Here is a 22,622-nt window from a genome sequence, read left to right on the forward strand (position 1 = left end):
GCTGGCATCCGGATGGCTCTGAGTGTTGCTATTTGTTACGTCATTACCATTTAGTGAGGTCCATGCTGGATCTCTCCGTTGGCCTCTTCCCAAATATCTTTTCCTGTCAAAAGCCTAAAGATGTACCAAATTCTCTGCACCTCACCCTCCTAATAACATCATTCTTCCCCTTTCTCCCACCCCCCACCATCTTCCAGGAAGACCATTTGCTTGGTTCTTCCCCTGGGCCTTGCATCATAATGACCTTTGTAAACCAAGAACTGCTGAATGACACTCCTTATGGAATTCGCTGCTGTCCCTCAGCCTCGAGGTCAGCCGTCAAATCCGGACTTCCCCGCTACACCCTTTACTGGATGTTTGCTTTGAATAAGAACCAGCCATAGAATTCAGGTCCATGGGAAAATGAAGGATTGCAACCCCTGAGTAACTAACGGAGTGGGAGAGAGAAGGCAGCGTCTCCAAATGCCTAATTTGCTTTCAGGAAATAGCTTGCCCTCTTCAACCTGTGCCTTCCATGGAGCTCCATCCAGCAAAGCATGTTTCCAATTTGGGTGCCCTCTGTATCTTAAAGAAAACTGTAGAAGGAAGGTTTTTCCATGAGATGCAGCATAAACTAAATAACATTAGATCTGCATTTACCTACCGCACATTAATGAATATAAAACTTTCTGAGCCATCAAGTCAACTATCAAATTATTTGGTCTTCAAAATAATTAAGATCCACAAGGATAAATTAAGTCCTCAGGAAAATCTGCAAACCATTTGATTTCCAATATCTCCCATCTACCATTTTGCCAGAGTTGCTTTAAAAAAAAGGAACATTAACTGTTGTGTTTGTTTCCTATAGCAACACTTAACAGCAGAGGTCCAAAAGACAATAGGGAGTGAGTCAAAATGAATTAGATATTTATGAAAAAGAAGAAAGACAAACAAAAACTGGACAAAAGAAAGAACGCCTGATTCTCAGTAATTGGGGGTTGAGTGACCAATTGTATAGTAGAGACCATCCCGTATGCAAACTATCAGCTTTCTGCAAATTGGCCAATCATTTCTGCCTCAAAAGTTGAGAAGCTCTTAGGCTTGTGAGCCCTGATTCCACTCAATCACCATAAGTAAACTGCCTAAAAAGAAACTAATTTTACCATTGATGTCTAGAAAATAGCATCTGAATGAATTCTACTTTTATTCATATCTCTGTCCAATAGAAGGAGCTTTCTGTTTTCATAGCAAAGGGTCTTATTTGGAAGCATATTCACATTTAATTTGGTTTTAGAAAAACCTAAGTGTTTTTTTAGTATTTGAGCTAGGCTAAGTTCAGCAGGTTCATAGCATGAGATAGCCAGCAATATCATGATATGATTATATTTATCCAAGAAAAGTGACTGCCCACTATTGCACTAAGCCAAGAAGAGGCCATAGTGAGCATATAAACATGAGGTTTCTGTCTTCCCCATGTTGGGGGCAGGGGGCGGGGGGAAGCATCAGTGCAGTCTAGTAAAGAGACAAAACACTTTCATATATTATTTCATTTCATCCTCAAAACCACCATGCTAGGAAGGTGGTCTTAAGCCCTTCTTATCAGAGGCACAAACTGAGCCCCAGATTCACCATGGATTCAGTCTGTCCAGCCTAAGCCAGGCAGTTTCTTCTCTGAACCCCCACAGCAGAGCTTACTCTCGAACTATTTATATGACTAATCACATAGGCTTCACAGGGATGCAGCAGCTAAACCTGAGATACTTGGAAATGCTACATACAACCTGCAGTTTTGCTGAGGATGCTCAGCTATCAAGAAAGGGTGTCTCCAAGTGTAAAGAGATGCTATAAAGTAACTCTCAGGTGTTGCACCATTCGCTCATTACTACTGTACCCCTTTCGTGCTTGATAAACTCAGAGAGAAGTTGAGTGGCAGAGTCCATGGTACTGTTCCTCCAACTTTCTTTCCATTTCTGTCCACAAAGACCATTGCCACTTTCTCCAAGCTCCTGGACCCTTGCATAACAGGGGGATTGAGTCTTAACCAGCAACTCAGCTCTTTGCAGCTGAGTTCCCTCTGAGCATCTCAGAATCCCTGCTTCTACTCTTCCTCTGTAGTGTACCTTTATTGGCTGGAAAATCCCTGTGATCTTTCTGACCTCAAAAATCCCTTAGGTTTTTTTCATAAACATAATATGAGATTCCTTTTGAGTTGGGAACATTTATCTTCACAGCACTGTTTAACTGAATTCTCAAGGCAGAAACACTGTAAGCAAACTCTAGTTTTTATGTTTGAAGGGTATAAATATGCAGTGACCATTTGCACAAAGAGCTGAAAATGATTCCAAAGAAATTTGAAGTCATGGCTGTGGAATTCTAGAATATACATCTAGAATCTGTTACTCTCTTTTTAACTGGAAGTTAACTCTGAAGCCTTGTAGGGAAAATTAGAAAGATCCAGTTCTCTTGGCCCTTGCCTTGTCTTTCCTTCTCTCTTTCTTTAACTTTATAGTAGATCTGAGGAAATGTTTAATGCTAACTAAAGCTTGGTGCTGCCCAACCTCAGAGTCTGAAATGCCTGAGAAAGCAGTGCAGATTCCAACTGTAAAACATTCCTTCAGCAAGCCTTGGAAACTAGCATACGGAGGCCGGCAGAGTTCAGAGGGAGCACATGTAAATGAGGCTCAGTTATAAACTCCTGAGGAGTGTTTTATTTAGTTTAAACCTGAACTTGAACTTGTAAACGTGTTCCTGGAGAACAACATGGAAAGGCTGATGCAGGAGAACAGGAAGCCATATTTTAGTGCAGATAATTCACTTCTTTAAAAGAAAGAAAAACCTTCAAGTACGTTTTCAGCTGAACTGCCTTTAGGATAGCACAAGGTGGCAATCTGCAAGATTTTTGTGTTTGCACAATCAGAATGAAAGTTAGTATGTTTCATTTGATCTTACCACCAGGACCTCCTATCCATAGGGTGACTTAACAAGAGAAAATGATATTTAAAGCACCAGTGAACGGATAACATCATCTGATCTGTAATTAGTTTTATTAAAATAAAATAATAAAGGTGTGTAACCGTTCCAAATTAGCACTGTGTGCATGAGCTCTGAGTTTGTTCTCAAACCTCAGTTTCCAAGAGGGCACACCAAGTGGAATTTATGGAAGAACAAAGTAACTGATTTTGTTTGCGTGCTTGATTTTATAAAATACATTCTTATATCTGTTTTCAGTAATCTTTGCTTATAAGATCTTCACCATCTCTAACGTCATTACTAAAAAGGTAAAAATGAATTACATTTTTCTGTGTTAGAATGTTATTACCTCTGTCCAAGAAGCATAGATTCCTGACAGGGAAACCAAGTAGCTCTGCCGATCACATGTATTATATACACGTCTAAATCATTGATCCGACCCGCCACATAGACTGTTCATACTATGGGACCTTCATTCAACTCCCCACCCCAGCCCCACTGAAAAGCTTCCCACTCACCTCCCCTGGAAATAGGAAGAATCTAATTGTTTGTAGTAATGAATATTGCTTAGTTGTAAATTTAATCTACAAATTTAGAAGGAAATAAGTCTGAACATAAAAAGCTTTTGCTGTTTCAGCATTAAAAAAAATAAAAGTACCATCATTTGAAACTGCCAACTCCCACATGTGGGTTTGTTTTGCAAGTCACGTCTTAACAAAGACAAGTTTTGTTGCCATAAAACCCTAAATCCTACCACATTTTCAGAAGGAGGAGGGAAGCCTGTTCACTGATCCCTGGTTTGTGCTTTTGGGGATGTCCCATGGAGCTTTGACAGGGCTCAGGGAAATCATCCCATGTTCACCCAGGGTGGTTGGCTCGGAGGGAACCCTGACCCTGTCCCGCGCCACCGGGATCACTAAATGCCGCCTGACTTTAGGCCAGTATTTCAAGGTTTTGTCTTTTTATATGGATTTCCTCCCCCAAATGCTGTGATAACTGGTATACCGAGGCCTGTTTTGAAGATAAGGTCATTTGGACCGTGGAAGTGACACAGACTAGAATCTAGGTCCCTGACTTGTTCCGCAGTCAGGGTCACTCAAACCTCAGTGAGGGACGGGGACCGTTTTACCCCTGCCAACATCACGTCTACACTGTGGACGAGGGAAGGATGATTCCTAGAGCCAGTGAAATAAAAAAGCAGGTGCTCCTGGCGGGTAATGAAAGCATAGAAATGGGCCGTTTGTGGCACATACCAGAGCAGCCTCGTGGGGTGCCTAAGTCCCATGGCAGCCAGCGACCGAGCTGGGACTTGGGCCAGGGCCCCCGCTCACATCCCAGGGCCGAGCTGAGAGTAGAGTCCCACTCTACTCTCTCTCTTTTCCCGTGAATCTGAAAACTCAAATGCTACACCTTCTTCCACATCCTGTCCACATTCTGCCCCTGCACCACATTTCCCTGTCTCGGGACAGCGCCTTCCATTCCAGCTGCTGGGCGGGCCGGTCATGGTTGCAGTTGAGTGCGTTCCTCTTCCCTTCCTTTCTTAACCTGATGAATAGAGGAGGAAGGACTGTTGGTTCGCGTGGCCTTTGAGAGAGCAGGGGCCTGCCCTAATTCCTGCGGGTGGCTCAGATGCAGGTGGAGAGGGGGACAGGCTTGAGGGGCGGGAGGAGGCAGGAAATGGGACTGTAAGGGACAGGAGGAAGGACCCCAGACAGGGAGCAGAGGGAGGATTAAAGGGGTAAGAGGCAAAGAGACCTGTGCTCAGGGCCCGGCAAGGCGGCGCCAGCTGGGGTGCAGATGTCCAAAGGTGGCAGATGCCATCCAATGCCTAAAGGGCTCCTTGACTGAAAAGGTTAGTTTGGGAATTCGTTTCTGGCAAAGTACCAGCTCTCCTGTCTTTCTATTGCAGGATGTCTCTGGGAGGATTTTTGAAACAACTGTACTTTTCACTTGAATATTATTCTTCCCCTTGACTTTACCTGCACAATCTAAACATTAAATCTACACGATAGATTTGCTGGGAACCTGAGTCATGTTTGGAAAGGGCTTTTCAGCTTCGGGGAAGAGCAGGAGAGGGGAAGCAGTTGGTGGGATGCTTATTATAATGTGGCCGCGCTTTGCTGAGCTCCAACCTCCACTCCCACGCCTCTCTTTTTCAACAAGAAAGGTTACCTCCCTGGGCCGCCATTGGGCCAGCCCCAAGTGTGACTGTCTGCACTTGTTAGACAACAGACATTTAATTAAAATTGGAATCTGATGTGTAGAAAACATACATTTTTTTCATTTCATAGCTCCCCAGGACATCATATTCTTTTCCTTCCCTACTCCCCTCAACTCTCCCTGCTGCCAAAAAAATAAAAAGAAAAATGAAAAAAGAAAAAAGAAAAAGAGAGAAAGAAAGACTAAGGGAAAGATTATTTTAATGTTGAAAACCAAAAATTACAAAGGGCTAGGCTGCCTTTTTTATTTTTGCCTTTGGGGCAGACATTCGCCAATAATAAAGCCTGTATTGTATCTTCAGACCAGAGCCAGCTTTTTTATGGCTAACTTCCCATATGGAAAAGGGTTTGTCCCATTTCAGGGCATTAAAATACAGCACTTAATGAATCTGTAACTAAAATCTTTCATCTTACCTTTAGTGCAATAAAAGAGTTACCTGATACACTCTGATATTTGGTTGGACTTTGTGGAAGCAAAACATAGAAAAAAAGAACAAATAATAAACACAAGGCCCTCGCGGAAAAACAAGCCTGGAAACCCCCTCGTCACTGCGTGTTCCGCAGCGAAGCCGTGCAGTGCTCTGCTGGGGCTCCACCCAGGCAACCCGGCAGTGCCGTCGGGGCCAAACAGATAGGAACTGGAGGCAATTTCATCGGGTCGTCGTCCCCTTAAGTCTCCACGCTGCACCTCAGATCTCAAGCAGCTTCCGTGGCGCGGGCTCACTTTAATGGATAGAATCTATTTTTCATGAAAAAGCAGGAAATAAGCTGTCTCTTTCATAAAAAGATTTACAAAATGTAATCATTGTTGAAATATTCCCTTTGAACTGCCGTGTCCACGGGGGTCTCCGGCTCCCAGAGTCGTGCTTCATTAGAACCCCTCACAAGCGGCTCCAGAAGGGCAGGTACGCTGGTGGTGCCGCTTTGATGTCTTGAATGAATGAAAGAAAAGCACAATAAAAAAGAGCTGTTGATCAAGCATAAAATACTCTTTAAGCTGACAGAATAGCAGCGTTAACACACCCTAAGCTGCTTTTAGTTTTTCCCTTTTTTCCTCACATTTTCCTGTGCTTTGTGTACAGTGGGGGTTTGTATTTTATAAGAAGTCTCTGATCTATGTAGTATGCCATTCACTAACAAAAACCAAAATAGGATTGTTTCTGTCCCACTTGGTTGCCTGACTACTCCCTCCCTCCCCTCTCCCCTCTCCCCCTCATCCCACTTCCAAGGCGTGCAGTTTAGCCTTGCAAGGGGCAAAGGCCCAAATGCCTTTCATAAACTTGAGCCAATTCCTTTTGTGTGGTTGGTTTCGCCGCTCTGATTTTAATACCGCAATTAAAGACAGATTTTTATTTTCTCAAGAACTTTCTCTTGCAACTGGGGAAATAGAACTGACGTAGCTGCTACTTTTAACTAAGAAATTATATCGTTAAATATGAGAATGGCAGCTTGTTGAGCGATTACTTTCCAAGAGAACTGGTCATCCCTGGGTCTCATGTATACTTTAGGCCTCCTGCAGATTTTAAAGTTGGAGAACCCACCTACCCTGGCTTCCTGGTTTTCTGAACTTGCCTCTATCCAGGCATTAGCTCACTGAATCCCCACAAAATCTGATAAAGCTGTTATCTCCATCTCACCAAGTCTAAAACTGAGACCCAGGAGTGCTAACTAGCTTGCCTAGGATCATTTAACAACTAGAACATAACAGTGTGCTCATGAAATGATGGGATTTCGTTAACTGGAACTCCAGAGCCTGGCCTTTACCACTCTGTATACAGCCCTCCAGTAAGCCTGCAGAGCAAGTGTGTGTGGGCCAGAGAGCAATTTTTAATTCAGAAGTCTTTGGTTTACATCCGATGAACATAGAAGGGGAGACTGAAAAAAAAAAAAATGTGTTTGATGGATGGTGAGGCCTGCACTAGGGCAAGTTGGAATCCAGTGAAAGAGTCAGACTTTGGAACAACAGTCAGAATAATTGGATTGTGTATGTACTCTCAAGGTCTGGAGGTGCTGGATGGCTTATTGGGTAAAAAAAGATTAGTGTTTTCCCGTCTTGAGGTTTGAACCAAACGGAGGTCTTGGCCGGGAGCAGCACGGTCACTCTCCAGGGAGCGGTGGTTTGGACAACTCCTCGGTGCTTGTAGTAAGTAGGCAGCCGTCCACGTTACAAAACTATCGCACATGCTACTGACGCAGTTGGCCGCGGTCGGCCCGTTGCAACAGCTCCTTAGTCAGAACTGCCTCAGGCGGCTTGTGGAAACCTGGGTCTCTCTCAGGAGAGCGCCTGTCATCTGGGGAGACAGGGACATGTGGCATGAGCCTAGAGGTGGCAGAGCTGTGCTAGAAATCATCCATTTGAAGGCCTTGTGAGGGTAACTGACCCCAGGCACTGGGAACCCTGGAGACAGCTTGTTTCTTCCTTCCTTCCTTTATTCAACAGTGTTTATTAAGTGCCTATACTGTGCCAGCCACGGGCAAGAAGGTAGTTTTCTTGGGAAGAAAAACAGGTGATTACAGTTCAGTGACTGTAACATAGACCTTGGGACAAAAGGCCTAGAGAATGACCCCTCGGAAGAAGGGACTGCTAATCTGAGAAAGCCAGGACTAGCAAGTGTTAACAAAGCCAAGGAGAGGGGGACAGCCAAAGCCCAGCAGGGCGAAGGCATTCAGCTTTGGGGGATCTGGAAGAAGTTTAACACAGCGCAAGTGTTGAGTACAAGCGGTGAAAAGATAAGGCCACAAAGGTAAACCTGGCCAATCACAGCCCATTAACGTTTTAATAGTTTCCTGTACAATAAACAAGTCTTGGTTTAGCATTATTGAAAACAGGCTTTCTTTAATTAACAAAATCAGACAAGAAAAATGACTGCAGAGATCAAAGCCTGTGCCTGGCAATACCAATAACTGACACCTGTGTACAGCATGCCACCTTTTTAAGAAGAAACCAAACCAGTGTAAAAAAAAAAAAAAACAACTTTGTTCCTCTCATGTAGTACAGAATGGTCCTCACAGCAGTCCTCTGGGTTCAAGGTCACACAGTTTAAGTCACCCAACTAGTCAATGGAAAAAATGGGACTCAATCCTAGGTTCCTCAGACACTAGATACTCAGCCTCATGCATCAACTTAAGTTTATAAAGATCCTACTGTGAGAAAAGCAGGGTACCTGGTATCGTGAAGGGCACAGAAGTGCAAAATCTAGCACCTTCTTTCTAAACAACAGCTCCATAAGAGCAGGTTCCATATTTATTGTATTCATCATCTCCCCAGAGTTTATTACATACATGGCACCGAGCACACAGCAGGCTTCTAGTACTTGTTGAATGAGTGGGGAAGATATGCTCTAAAATGGTGTATGCTAATAGGAGAAGCTGGATGTGCCCCCAGGGGCCCTGATCCCTTGCCTTGTATTGGAGGGGGCCGGGGAGACGACCAAGGCTTCCGGCTGATTTGCCAAGGACAACTCATTTGGACTAAAGAGTGGACTTGAGCTCATCCAAACAAGAGCAGGAAGCCAAAACTGACTAACTGGATTGCGGCCCCTCAAGAGAGAAGTCAAAATGGTGACCACAACCCATGCAGAGTTGGTCAGCAGCATATTTTTTGGTGGCTGATGGAGAGTCAGGCCCGCCGGGAGAGCCGGGGCATAGGCCTCTCGGGTCCTTTCTCTGTGCGAATGTCCTTAAATAACCCACCTTGCCTAGAGAAGAAAGCGAAGCGTCACACCCAGTTCTGGATTCCACATTAACAACCTCCTTCCGCAGTGTTCAACTTTGCCCTTGAGGTCTTTTGTTTAACTTTTTAATTTGAAAAACAGATTCTGCTGCGTCACAGTCTGTTCTGTCCTCCCCATCCCCACCCCACCACCACCCCCAGCACCCTCTCCTTTTTTTTTTTTTTTTTTTTTTTTTTTTTTTTTGGTTAAAGTAAAATATAGCTATCTCAAACAGACTTGTATTTCCTTTTCTTGCTAAAATATACATCCGGCCCTCTGAGTGAAAAGGGCTTATGACAGGCCTTTTAAAAAGTTGTTATTTGAATGTTTGTTGTTACTAAGGAGGTGAGTCTTCCTCAACCAGCTCTTCGGCAACCTCCTGACCAAAGTGTGGAAAATAGCCTCAGTTTCCTAATTGCTCTTCATGTGTCACAAGAAAGGAAAGTGACAGCCACTGTCAAAGGTACCTACTGCCATTTCAGGCTTCCTGTTTCAGATGCAGCAGGATAGATTTTTGTTTATGGTTCATAAAAACCTGACTACTGTGAGTATTCCAGAATCCTGGCAGAATGGGATTCAAACTTTCATGGAGCTGTAAATTAAGGGGCGGGAAGTGTGATAAAACTCCTTAGAGAACAGTGAAAAAAAAAAAGTCGTGCTGCAATGGTTAAATGAAATTTTATAAGCACATTCAGCGTGGAGCTGTTTTGCATTACATGAGTTGAATACCTTAGAGACGCCACATCTGCAGGCACTTTATTAAATCCTTAGTCAGCACTTTCCAACCTGATGAGATTACTTCTTCATTTGACTGGAGAAAAGGAAAGCTGAGCTCTGGTCCTGGACTGCAGATTTCTTTTGATGTTTCACCTTGAACACTGAGAGAGGACAATTACCCCCTTCCCTCCCCCCAGCACATCCCAAACTGTAGAAATTGTGAATGTAACAGAGCAATTTTACTTAACTAGAGCCTTTGTGGGAGTGTGGATTTATGGACCTCCTAAACAACTGTAGCTGAATGTTACTGAGGAAAAAATAGATCAAAGCCCTGTGTTTACTTCCTTAATGTAAATGTATCAAGATAACATCATCCTATATTGTATTGTAATATTGGAACTCACTGCAGATAAGGGACAGAGAATCCTTTGTAGTCCATCTGGATACAGTAGGTTAGATTAAGGGGCTATAAAGTATGAAGGCAGAAACCATATGAAACCTAAGCTTAAGTCAGTAAACGGCTGAAGACAATTTTTTGACTCTCCATAAATGAATTTTGTTTAATGTGGCAACATTTTCCTAGTGATATGCTACTCAACCCCCACGATTTAACAACCTCAGATTTATTTTATACTTTTCTTGTATGACCCAAGAAGAAAGTGCTCAGAACTGTTCTTCAAGGAATGTTCTCAAACTTGCACTGCTTGCATAATAAATTTTATAAGAGAATGTCACAAGGGAAAAATGGGTTTTTCCAATCATGGAAGTTTATAGAAATTGAGTGACTTGTAAATATGCAACTGTCACACTCCTATAACAGAATGAGGAGTGTCTTCGGCTGCAAAAAAATATTTATTATTATCATTACTGTTTACCTGCTATCTCTGCAAATTAATGATTCAATCAAAGAGACTTCATTCAAAAAAAAAAAAAAAATTCCCTGTGTGGTTCCCCTAACGGATTGGCTTCCTGTTCTGTAAAGGTTTGGTCAAGTAGCTGGGTTAATTGTCATGAAGATTAGTGTGATGGTGAAATAAGTACTAATGGTCAAACTACAGGAGTGGAAAAGTATAAGAATAGGTTTTGGTTTGGGCCTGAAAGAGTTAATTAAGTTTTTTTCACGGGTTATTAAAGACCCCCAACCCAAGCCTTCAGGAGTCATACCGACACCCCACCACAGGGTAACTCGCCCCTCTATTGACATGTTGCTGGTCTGAGCACAATAGCCTTCTGTGTCTGCAAATCATTGCTCAAATCATCTCAAGGAAAAAAAAAGTTTGAAAGCTTTAACGTTAGACAAAAGCCCAAGAGCTGCAGTGCGCAGCTCAAAAACCCAGAGTCAGCAACTTCTATTGATTAAAAACTAACCTTTAAAGTAACTCTGAGAGTGTGTGGTTAGCATTTAAATTTAAACATGTCATGAGTTGATTTGTGTTACTGAATACCAACTCAAAAGGAGTAACATTCACATCGCATTTTTTTTTTCTAATTCCCTTAAGCAGCTAAAGTATTTCATGAAATGTCAATAGGGCAAAAAGAAAAAGGGGTGGGAGGGGGGCCAGTGCTGGGCCTTGTAGTTTTCTTTCCCATGCAAATATTCACCCCCCCAAAAGAAAAGTGTGGAGAGTGAAACACCATAATTAGTCCTTTGTCTAACTTTCCCAAGTGCCAGAGAAAGACAGATTAATTAAATATACAACAGTGTTGGTTTTTGGAGTGGGGGTCTCGCTTGCTGTGTAGGTCATAAATTAGGCAGAATAAATACTTCAATGTGTTTGCAGTGGGCCTGCTACGTCAGAGCCACTGGAAGGTTGGTGGGAGGAGAGCAGAGGGTTTCTTGCTAATGATAGTCACGTCTGGGTCTGTCTGGTTGCTGTTAGCAACCAGACATGATGTAACACTAGGATGAACTTGAACTTGGGGGACTTGAAAAGAGAACAATAGACCAGAGCAATCAATAAAGCCTATTTCAGTGAAGGATTACAGAGCTGCTCTGGGGTAACCTTGTCGGCAAGGCACACTGAATAGTAAGATGTGTGAAGAAACTTTTTTTTTCCACTTTGCTTTTTAAGAGAAGTGCAGAGGCACTGCAGATTTTTGTAGTGCGCTGAGGTTGTGTCCAGAAGCTGTTGTATGGAAAACTGCTCCCCCTGCTGACTCACTGGGTCCCAGGCCTTTGCTTCAAGAACTACCAACGCAGTGTCAGATTTAAGTTCAGAATTTCACAACTGACTTAGAAAGTGCGAAAACAGAAATTGTATACGTTATTCGTGGCGCCCAAAGCTCGAGGCTGTTTTGTCAAAGAGAGAACTCAGCTCTAAGGTGCATCGGAGTCAGCTCTTCAGAGAGCCTGCTAAAAACGCCGTTTGGAGTTTGCCTCCTTTCTCTTTCCTTTCTCCTTCTTCGTTCTTTTGTCCCGTTAGATTTAGGCCGTGTGCCTTTGCCAGGTTGATTTCCTTTCAGGACACAAGACACTTTATTGTCTTCCTCAAAGCATGTGGTCAAAGAATAACATCTGAAAGTACACAAGATGAGTAGTTTTTCAGTTTAGGTTTAGGTTTTTTCAAGTCCTCTGGAAATCAAAGGTGGCTTGTGTGACCAGGAAATCTTATACCAACCTCCAGGTAGCTATCGTTTCACCACTTATCCTGGGGATCAAACAAGTCCTTAGCTTACCTAATTGAATCTCTTGGATACGAATGAGCCTTCATCAAACTGAATCAACCCAAATGTAACCCTTTCTTGATACTGTCAACTCAGAGATTTTAGAAGCATTCACTTTCGCTAGAAGTGGAAGAGTTTTCTCTGAGTAATGATAAATGTGGTGAGCTTGACAGGGTATCTCTAGAGAAGAGTTGGCAAAGACATCCCCTTTTTTATTTCACTTGAGAAACTCACCCTGATATTAAAACATAATTGGTCACTTTGTTTAGTAAATAGAGAAAGATATGCCAGCATATAATTTGAGGTGTAACCAGGCCATTGCCCACAACCACCTAGCTAAGATTTATGAAAGGAAATGTTAACTGGGCCCAGCAGGCATATGGAAGGCTCTAAAAAAAATGTTGAATGAACAAAAACATGACTGAGGGTTTTTTCCCTTGGCACATCATGGTAGCTAATAGAGTGAAATGTTGATACCACTTGATTATTATATGTCACTTTTTGAAAACACTGTTTTAGAAATGTTGAGCTGAAAGGAATATTTTACATCATAAAATCTACCACATGCACATATGAGGAAACTGAGTATAAGACAGACGCTGTGACTTGTCCAAAACTACCCGGGACTCTTGGTACCCAGTTTTTCCACTTTACCTTCACTTATTTTTATATCACTATCCTTTTTCTTTTCAATTAAAGTTTACCTTCAATGTTATTTTGTATTGGTGTCAGGTTTACAAAGTGTTCCCCCGATATTTCCAGTGCCCACCTGGCACCGCACATCGTTATAACCATACTATCAACCATATTTGGGTTCTGTTCTTTACATCCCCGTGCCTGTTTGTAACTACCAGTCTGTACTCATTAATCCCTTTAGCTTGTTCACCCAGTGCCCCCACCCCCCTCCCTCTGGCACCCACTAGTCTGCTCTCTTGTCTATGAGTCTGTTTCAGTTTTGTTTGTTCATTTATTTTATTTAGATTGCACACATAAGTGAAATCATTTGGTATTTGTCTTTGACTGACTTAATTTCAATGAACGTAATACCCTCTAGGTCCATCCACACTGTCGCAAATGGTAAGATCTTGTTTTTTTTTTAATGTCTGAGCAATATTCCATTGTATATATGTACCACAGTTTTTTCACCCATTTGTGTATTGATGGGCACTTGGGTTGCTTCCATATCTTGGCTGTTGTAGATGATGCAGCAAAGAACATAGGGGTGCATAAAGGAGTTCATTGTTCTCATTGTTCTTGTATCACTGTTAACTCTCTGTGCCTCTTAAGAGAATGCAGCAATAACATCTTCAGTGCCTACATCTCAATGAATAGGAATGTTGTGAAAATCATCAAAGGAGGCTTTACCACATGAAACCTCTCCCCTCATCCATTCTTCAGTCAGTCAGCTCTACTCTGTCAAGAACCGTCCATTGCAGGCACTGTACTGGGCACTGAGGATTTGCTGAAAAAACAGATGATCCAGTTTCCTGCCCTCCTATTGCAGCTCTCACCAAACTATAAAACCTGTATATGTGTTCCAAGTGGACATCCATACTTTATCTTGTAAGGCACACTCAGAACTCAGCAACCCCCAATGAAGACACTGAATTTCAGTTTTAGAGGAGTAAGGTCCATTTCAGTGTCTCAAGATTTACTACTCTGTGTTATTCCTTTACTTTTCCCAGTGAATCCCTGCTTTATACCTAACATAGATCCTGATTTCACAATTGGAAGGACAACTTCTAAATATACCATTTTCTAAGTTATACCACTAACTGCCCTGTGTCTCTTCTCTTCCAGTCCTGGTACCTGGGATAAAAGTCTCAGCGTCCCACCATCCACCAGACAGACCACCTGACCCCTTCTCAACTCTGTAACATGGACGCATCCTCAACCCAGCGCGGTTACAACTTCACTGTCAGTGGAAGGGGAGAATCAAATCAACTTGTACATGGAAACAGCAAGCATTATGGTCAAACAGCAAAGGCCATAACCTTTTGGGATTTTTTTTTAAACTACTTTAGGGACTGTTGTAATTTTCTCATATGGTGCTGGAAATGGTTGGGCTTTGTAATACTCGAAGTGTTTTCGTGGCAGCGTGAGCATTAGGTGAGATGGCTAGAGGAGATCTGCCCTTGCTCACTGACTTCCTGTAACACACTTTCCTTACGGAGCCTGGCTGTTTCACAGTATTTCATGAATTTACCCACACAGGTGTAAGCCTCCTCGAGCAATCAGGAGGCACATGGAGAACTAAATCTTTTGTAGTAGCTGAGATCTGCAATATATAACTTACGGGACAGTCAAAGGGCAATGTTTTTCTGTAACATATTGGAAAAAGAAAATGCAGTTATGTTCCTTTTTTATTTTTTCTTTTAGCTTGGTTTGGTTCAGCAGTCAGCAGTTCAATCTATAACATGGCCCTCAAGGACAGTGAACCCACTCACGTTGCAGAACAATTCCGAAAATGGCAAACTACTACTACTACTCTTCAGTTTTTTAAAAGTTTTGAAATGCTGCACTTACATTAAAAAAAAAAACATTTTTTCAACAATTTCAACAATGACACACAAATTCACATGGAAATGGGGAAGATGGTCTGTTTTGACACAAACTGACAGGAATCAATCAAAACAATCGAATTTTGAATTGAGTAAAGTGCAATTTCATTGGATAGCTAAATATCTTTGTAAGATAGAGATTGTTGAAAATTCTATTTTTGTTTTTCAAGTCCTTCCACCCCAGGACTCTAAATTATTGGGGTAAAAAACAGCCTTGCAAGAAAAAGGGGAGCTATTTTTGCTTTTTATGTTTTTTATTGTTAAACTTGTATCCCTTTAAAAACTGAAGGAAAATTTAAAAAAAAAACAAAAAAACAAATCTAATGGTGCTTTTACCACAATATGTTAACTACATTAAATGCTAATTAATTATTTTCTGTTATCAAAGCACATAACTAAAATGAAATCATGGTATCTGTTAATTTTATAAGCTAGAAGTCACTATAATGGATTATGCCAATTCTGAAAAATTTTACATGTATCCGGCAACATAGGATTTATCAATTATCAGACACTTCATTGTACCAGAGATTGTCCAGAAATTTTAAAGACCTTTGCGCCCCTCAACTGGGCTATGGGAAAAAATAATGATGATGATGATGATGATGATGATGATGATGAAACCAATACTGACACACATGCGGTGCCCGTTCAGATCAAGGGTACTTGTTAGGGAAAAAAAGTTTGCACCCCCAAATGTCCTGTATCTTATGTAAAAAAAAAACCACAAAAAAATAACAAAAAATAACAAAAAAAAGTGCAAGTGATTTTTCTACCAGACAGTGAAGCACCCCTTTGCTTCCCATGCAACTTCAAGAAGATTTCCTATACTATACATATATATACGTTCTGGTTGGCAAGCCCTGCTGATCAGAGAAAGTCTCTGCATGTTCTAGTGTTAGTAACTAATTTTTATATAGTTAATGTAGAATAAAGTAGAGTGCATTAAGACACAATATTGTAATCCCTACTCTAGGCACTTGCCTTTAAACTATGTTTTTCAGCCCTTCAGAAGGGTTCTACTACTGTCCTATACAATCAAGTAACTGAAATTCTTGGGAAGACACTTTGCTCCTCATCTTTCCCCCCAGACAATGTTGTTTTGTTTTGTTTTTTTTCCTTAATTTGCACGAAAACAAAAATTCCATATCAATGTGCCTTGCCCTGGATAGCGATTATTTGTGGAATTGTTGCACATGCTCCTCTATTGAAAGGGGTTTTTCCCTAGTCAAGCATTTGGAGACACTTTTTGTAAATGTGACTTTTATGTCAGCCATTGTCAGTTTCAACATCTAGAACTAAATAGAAAGTTAGTTGTTCCGCAGATAGGAGTAGTCTTTATTGTCCTCTGTGGTCAGTGGCAGTGCTATTCTGAGATCTGTAGATGCTTAGAATATCAGTATTTTGGATGTTGCTGCATTTTACAATTTATTTGGAGTCTTCCTTTATTTTCCCCCAGATATATGAAAATATGCAATACCTGCTTATATCGTGTAGAAAAGCTTAGCGATTATTAATTTTTCTTTTATTTTTTTTATTTGACCAAAGTCGGTGCTGCACTTGACGCAGTGTGTTTTAGGTGTTTGTCTTTGTACTTTTTTTGTGATTTTTGAGTGCACGTGCGCAGGAAGGGCTCCTCTTAGAGAAGCAGTCAAACTGTGAAGCACTAAGCTGACCCTGCTTCAAGCAATTTTGTTTTTACAACTGTTCCTTTCACAAGCAAGCCTTAAAAAAAAAAAGACAACTTCCTTTTTCTTCAGCTCCCACACCCCATTTTTCTTAGCAGACTGCAGTCAATCCACATTCAATAAAAAGTATATAATGCCCATTTTTATATGCACGTTTTTAAACTTCCAAGTTCTGAAAATTGTTTACTGGTTATCTCTATTTAAGGAAAAAAAAATAAAATAAAACATTTTGGATTTTCATATGTGTCTGATAAGTGGTTGAATAGTCGTTTGGCGCTCTTGTATGGTGTGATTGTCAGTATACGGTGTCACTTCCTATAGCCAGCCAGCATACTTTGCCTTCCCCTATAGCACTTAGCTGGGCATTACTTTATTATGACATATGTGCACTAAAAAAAAAGAAAAAAGGAAAAAAAAAGAAAAAAATAGCAGCTTTCAGTGCTTCACAGTGAAGGGAAAAAGCCTAGACAAACATTTTGTCAGAACCTTGCGATAAGCCAAGGTATTACCAGTAAATTGGTTGTATATACAATAAAATTGCACCCTTTTTTTAAAACAAAACAAACTAAGCAATAGTTTGGGCAGTTTTAGTTGTTTTTAGTGAGCATGTTGTAGTCATGACTGCAAAGAGAGAGAATAAACTGCCCACTCAGAAGATATGTAATTTGTATTGTTGTATAGTTTTATTGATTACACTGATTTATTCTACCCTATTTTATAATGCAGGACTTTTGTAATGTTGTTTAAATGAGGAAAATTTCTGTCAAATTAGCCTAGTGAAACTTCCAATTGTTCTTTATAAAGGCAGCGTTCATAGAATTGCTTTTCTTTCTTTCCTGCCCCCCCCCCTTGGGAACTGGATTTAAGTTTAAAACTTTCCTGTTTCCTTTTTTTTGTAAGTATTTAAATACAGTTATTTTTTCTCTCAATGGTATAGCATATTCCTATGCTTGAGAAGTATAGGTCTACTGAAAAACCATTGTAAATGGACGTTACAGGTATGCTGTATTTTTGAAGGTATTTTGTTGTATTAAGTTTGATGAAGCTAAAATTAGGGAACTCTGAACAGATTTGCAGGAAAAAAAATGTTTTAAAGGCTTTAAAACATTAGGGAGGCAGTCTAGGGTGATAATGAACAGGGGTTAAATATTAAATACACTAAGTTACATTTTTGTTCATGTTTCATTGTCCAGAAAGCAGCAGGAAACTGTAGTTCAGTGGTGATCAAGCAGGAAAAAAAAGAAACACCAACGATCCGAGTGTTCACCTTTCTAGGTTAGAAGCCGAGCGAAGAAGTTTGAGGAAGACTATGGGACCTGGGGTGTGCAGACTGACAGGCTGAGGGCTATCAGCGTTTGAAGGCCCAGCCCTTGATTCTTAGACGCATTTGAATTTTTTCTCTTCCATCAAATGGCATTAAAAATATTGGCAAAATTAAGTTCCTCAAGTGAACCTCCGTGTTTTTTTCTTTGGTATCTGAAGTCAGAGGCACAAACACTAAATCTTACCATTTTCCTAAATACTTTTTATTTCTGGCCCATTCCCCACCACTAAAATGCTCCTTTTCTCATCAGCAAGAGGCCCTCTCCCTAAGGCCACTCTATTCATCCCAGAGCCCTTCTCTTCCCTGTGAGGTTCGAACTCTTCTGTTTCCTCACACCCTGGCCTGAACAGTTAGTTAGTCAGTGTCAGCTTCCCCCCGCCCCGCCCCTCAGTCAGGTGTGGGCTGCTGGGCCAGCCTCAGGTGCACTTGCCCACACTTGTACCCTCCCCTCTCTGACAGTTCAAGTGGAAAGGAACGCAAACTTCCCAGAGCCATGGCGTTCAGTCAGCCACGGGAATATGCAAAACCCATCTCCACAAGTTGGTATTTCACTTTTCGACCCCTTGTCCCCATATGCTTTGCATTCTATAGTAACAGTGTCATAAAGTATTGATGAAATCTGGATTAAGAAAAACACTTCTTCCTTGTGATTTTCTTTTTTGGGGGGGAGGGATTTCTAAGAATGTCATTTAATGTACTTTGTATCACGTCTCTGGAAATATCTTTTTTGTCCATGGTGGTGGTGGTGGTGGTGGTGGTGTTGGTTCCTTTCTCTCTCTCTCTCTTTCTATCTCTATCTCAGTCTTTCTTCTTTTTTTTTTCCCCTTTGGTTTTTCCCGGTAGCAGGCCTCCATAGAACAAATTTAACACACACTGGCATGGTAATGTAAGGAGAGCTTCAGTGGCACCTCACCACCCACCCTCCGAGACCCCGTCCTTGGACGGTCTCAGAAAGCTGCACTGCCCACCCGCAGAGCTTTCATTCAAATCGGCTTCCGAGGCCAATTTCGTCCTGAAGTCAATGCATGTATTTACTGTCTGACAGTAAACCCGCTCTGCCTTCTCCACGTCCAAGGCTGTGCATTCGTCTAATTAGTGTCGTGTATGTTTTCCTTTCATTTTTTCCAATAAAAAAGCAGTGGGATGAAAATTGCTTTGATATATAGCAGGTAACATTGAAGCTATTCCATAGCACTTAACTGTAGTGAATACTGTGTCACCAATTCTGAAATCAATTTAATGTTTAATGCAAATCCATTACATGGTGCTATTACAGGCTGACAAAATGATTTACACAAATGTGACAACTTGGGCTCAATTCACTCTGCTTTCCAACAGTGTAAATGCATAGCAGTGTTTATCTGCATGAGAACTATGCACTAATCTATCTGAAGAAAAAACTATATCAACTTTGGTATCTACTTTCCGTTTACTTCAATCCTTGCCTTTTTGGTCATTGTTATAATGCCAGCTTTAGGACAGAAAGAATTATAAGAAAACCAGCATAATACCTGATATATTAAAATGTAGTGCCTGTGAAATCTGTATTATATTGCTCTTCTGAAGTAAGATTTTTCTACACCGGTAGCCTTCGCTGTCTGTCAGTCAGGACCTTCTGGTATAGGTGATGTAAAATAACCGTACAATATTAATGCATGCTATTCCATAATGCTTAGTGAACTGTATGAATATTACTCAAAGTTATGTTAGTCTTTTTTTCTGACTTGGTTCTTGTCAGCTAGGTTTAAAGGTATTTCACTGAGAACGCAAATTCTGTCTTTTCTTGATTTCGACTGTTTTCAGTATTTTGGAGGTATACATTTACTTAAATTCAGTATTACTTGTGTTTTTGTTTTCGTTTTTGTTTTTTGTTTTCTTTTTCTTTCCTAGGGGACAAGCATGGGTGTTTGATTTCAGAAATCAGTCCCTGGCAAGACTCTTGTCTAAAAACCACCATTTGAATTTCAAGAACTCTGCTGCAAAGACACTATGAGAACATTTCCAACAGAGGGACATTTTTCTTGACCCTCAACTGGAGCTATGCTGATACTGAAGTGTTTTCTTAATGGACAATGTTCAGCCAGGTACCCATGCTTGATCCATCTTCACACCAGACTTCCTCATATGAAAAGAAAAAAAAAATGAAAAAAAAATCTTTAAGAAATCACTTGGCTATTTAGTTTCATGCACAGTTGCAATATTTTCTTCAAAAATAAAACTCTGTACAAACTTTGGGCCCGGTTCATAGAAAAAAGAAATTTGCTATTAACACGGGATTTTTTAAATATAGTTTTTTGGTCTAAATTTGAAACTACTTTCCAAATTAACTAAATTTCCTCTTTTTTTTTCCCCCCTAAAACAGCACCTGTCTGTGTTTTCTGCCCCAAAGGGTTACATAACCAGATTAGGGAGACAGGGAGATGGGACCAGATACCAGAAATGGTCAGAAAGATAAGGGCGACCACCTGCGGTTGAACGTGAGCACAGGGAGCGGCAGCGTGTGGGCGCAGGACCCGCCTGTGAGCCTGGCATCACAAGTCTCGCATGCAGGCTCCGTACGCTGTTTAATTCAAAAGACATAATTTCCAAAATGTGTCTGGACCTCAGGAGTATGTGGTTGAAATGCCACCTCTAATCCAACTGGAGCACCTTCCTAGTGGAAAACAGTCACCGCATTGTACCATGTGGACTTTTGTAGCTCCGTAATTGTTCTAAGGACAGATAATGTCCAACAAAAGGGGCTGTTTTTCCTGGTGTGTTGATGCTCAGTTTCTCAAAATGACAGAAGCCTTTTCTCCCTCTGATTCTATTTGTTATATTTTATTTTTATTATTATTTTAGTAGTAGTCAAAAAATTAGCACTTTTTTTTTAACGTTTCAACCCACGGTCTCAAGGTCACTGGCTACTTGGGGACAGCGGTTTGAGAGAGCCGCCAGCTGCAGTCTTTCCCCCGGTCCCAGAGCAGCCTCTCTGCCCTGAGGAGGCATTTGGTAGTGTCACCACTAAGAGGCTCACTAGACCCGGAGCCAGAGCTCATCAGTTCCTTAAAGAAGATTTTCAAAGGCAAACACACTCCCCTCCCCGGGGACTTTCCCCACCACCCTTGGATATCTGTCCATTCAAGATACCTCGGTTTTACATTTCAAATTTGGTGGGGAGGGGATTGAACACTTCCAATGATAAGAGATCTGTTGTGAAACTAAACACCCCCGTGTTAATAACTTGGTTTGACATCTGTTTTTATGAGCCGGGCCCCCTGTGCCTCTAGATTACTTGTATTGACTCTCATAGTTAGCCTTTTAGTTTTACTGTGTTCTGTGAAAATTTGTAATTGGTTGAGAATCACTGTGGGCGTCCATTCTTATTCAACTAAATCTCCACAGGTTTTTGAGCTGGTGTGGATTAGTTTAACTCTTGTATTCAACCATTAGTGCTACCACCTTCTCACATTACAATACAATTACTGGAAGCAAGTACTGCATTTCCTATGCAACAAAAAAGGAAAAATAAAAAATTGCTAATGCTATGGAAGCTGTGTCATCATTTGCTTTAAATCATGCCTGGGTGGTTGTATTTGAGCAACGGTTATGGGCCTGGATCGGAGGTTCCCCCGGAAGACGGTCTTTCTGCACCTGTCTTTCTGCACCATGGAATTTGTGTTATCCTTGATGGATGTCAGACGCACTGTGTCCTTCCCAGAGTTCTAATGGGCAATAATTTTTTTTTCCTCCTACTTAGACAAACGTAAGTAGACAGACTACTTAACACTCACATAGTGCTTAGTACATACCCGATATTGTTCTAAGTGCTTTAGATACCCGATCAGTTAAGACCCACCCAGGTGTCAGGGATGAATCTAGGAGGTTTCCCAGGAGGGGGCTATAAAATAGCCCAGATATGAATAACTGTAGGATGCGTCCACCATCCCTGGAGCAGGGGGCAACAAAAGGGAAAGTTCGGGTACCAGAACCTAGGTGCTCCAAGGAGCTATTCCACACAACTGGTACTTGGGTGTTTACTGAGAGGGGTCCCCATGAGGGTGGGGGGCACCACACAGCTGGTGTGTAGACCTCAGAGAGGCTGTGGGGCGGCTGGTGCTAGGACCCAGGGGAGGGATATATCCAACAGGCTTAACACTGAGGAGACAGGCATGATGGGTGCTGGGAGGGTTGCAAGGAGCTGGAAACTGTCGCATCTGCCCTCTGCAGCCTCCACACTGCAGACAGGAACTGACACTGGAGAGAAGTCCCTTCTCCCCGTTCCCTCCTCTGCGCCTGCCCACAACCAGGCTCCTGCCAGGTCTCTAGCTGGCTAGATCTAACTGCAGCCATCGCAAGGAAGTCTGGAAAAGGTGGCGAGAAAAATACTAGAAAAATACCCCATAGAACAGGGTATTGAAGGACGGCTTGGAAACCAGAGACAATAAGTAAACAGCACATATATCTTAATCCATTTAATCTCCACAATCACCCTATGAGATGAGGAAACTAAGGCAGAGATTTAATAATTTACCCAAGATCATACAACAAATAAATGACAGGTGGGATTCTAAGAAGTCTGGCTCTAAATTCCATCCAATAATCACTACAGTGTGTTGGCTCATTTATTTAATAAGTATTTTTGAGTCCCTGTTTTGTGCCAAAAAGTATGCCAAGAGCTAGGGATAGTGAGTAAATAAAGACTGGCAAACAATTCTTGTGAACTGTACAGTCGAGTGGGCAAAAGAGCATTTTTGAAATAAACACAGCAGCAGAGGAAAGCATGGAGTTGTGATGAGTGTTCTAAA

The 22,622-nt window shown here is 41.5% G+C and overlaps 1 protein-coding gene across 2 annotated transcripts in view; it reads left to right on the top strand.

Moving 5' to 3' along the window:
- The window catches only part of NFIA (nuclear factor I A), a 360,348-nt gene extending 338,986 nt beyond the window's left edge, over positions 1–21,362 (top strand). For both annotated transcript variants that reach the window (XM_054573968.1, XM_054573960.1), the window contains one exon: positions 14,063–21,362. In XM_054573968.1, the coding sequence (XP_054429943.1) occupies positions 14,063–14,139 (77 nt within the window). In that variant the 3' untranslated portion in view covers positions 14,140–21,362. The remainder of the gene's footprint in view (positions 1–14,062) is intronic.
- The last annotated feature ends 1,260 nt before the right edge of the window (positions 21,363–22,622 follow it).

This window comes from Pteronotus mesoamericanus, unplaced genomic scaffold (assembly GCF_021234165.1).
Source record: "Pteronotus mesoamericanus isolate MK-2021 breed Mesoamerican mustached bat unplaced genomic scaffold, CSHL_Meso_final contig_105, whole genome shotgun sequence".
In the NCBI taxonomy this organism is placed as follows: Eukaryota; Metazoa; Chordata; class Mammalia; order Chiroptera; family Mormoopidae; genus Pteronotus; species Pteronotus mesoamericanus.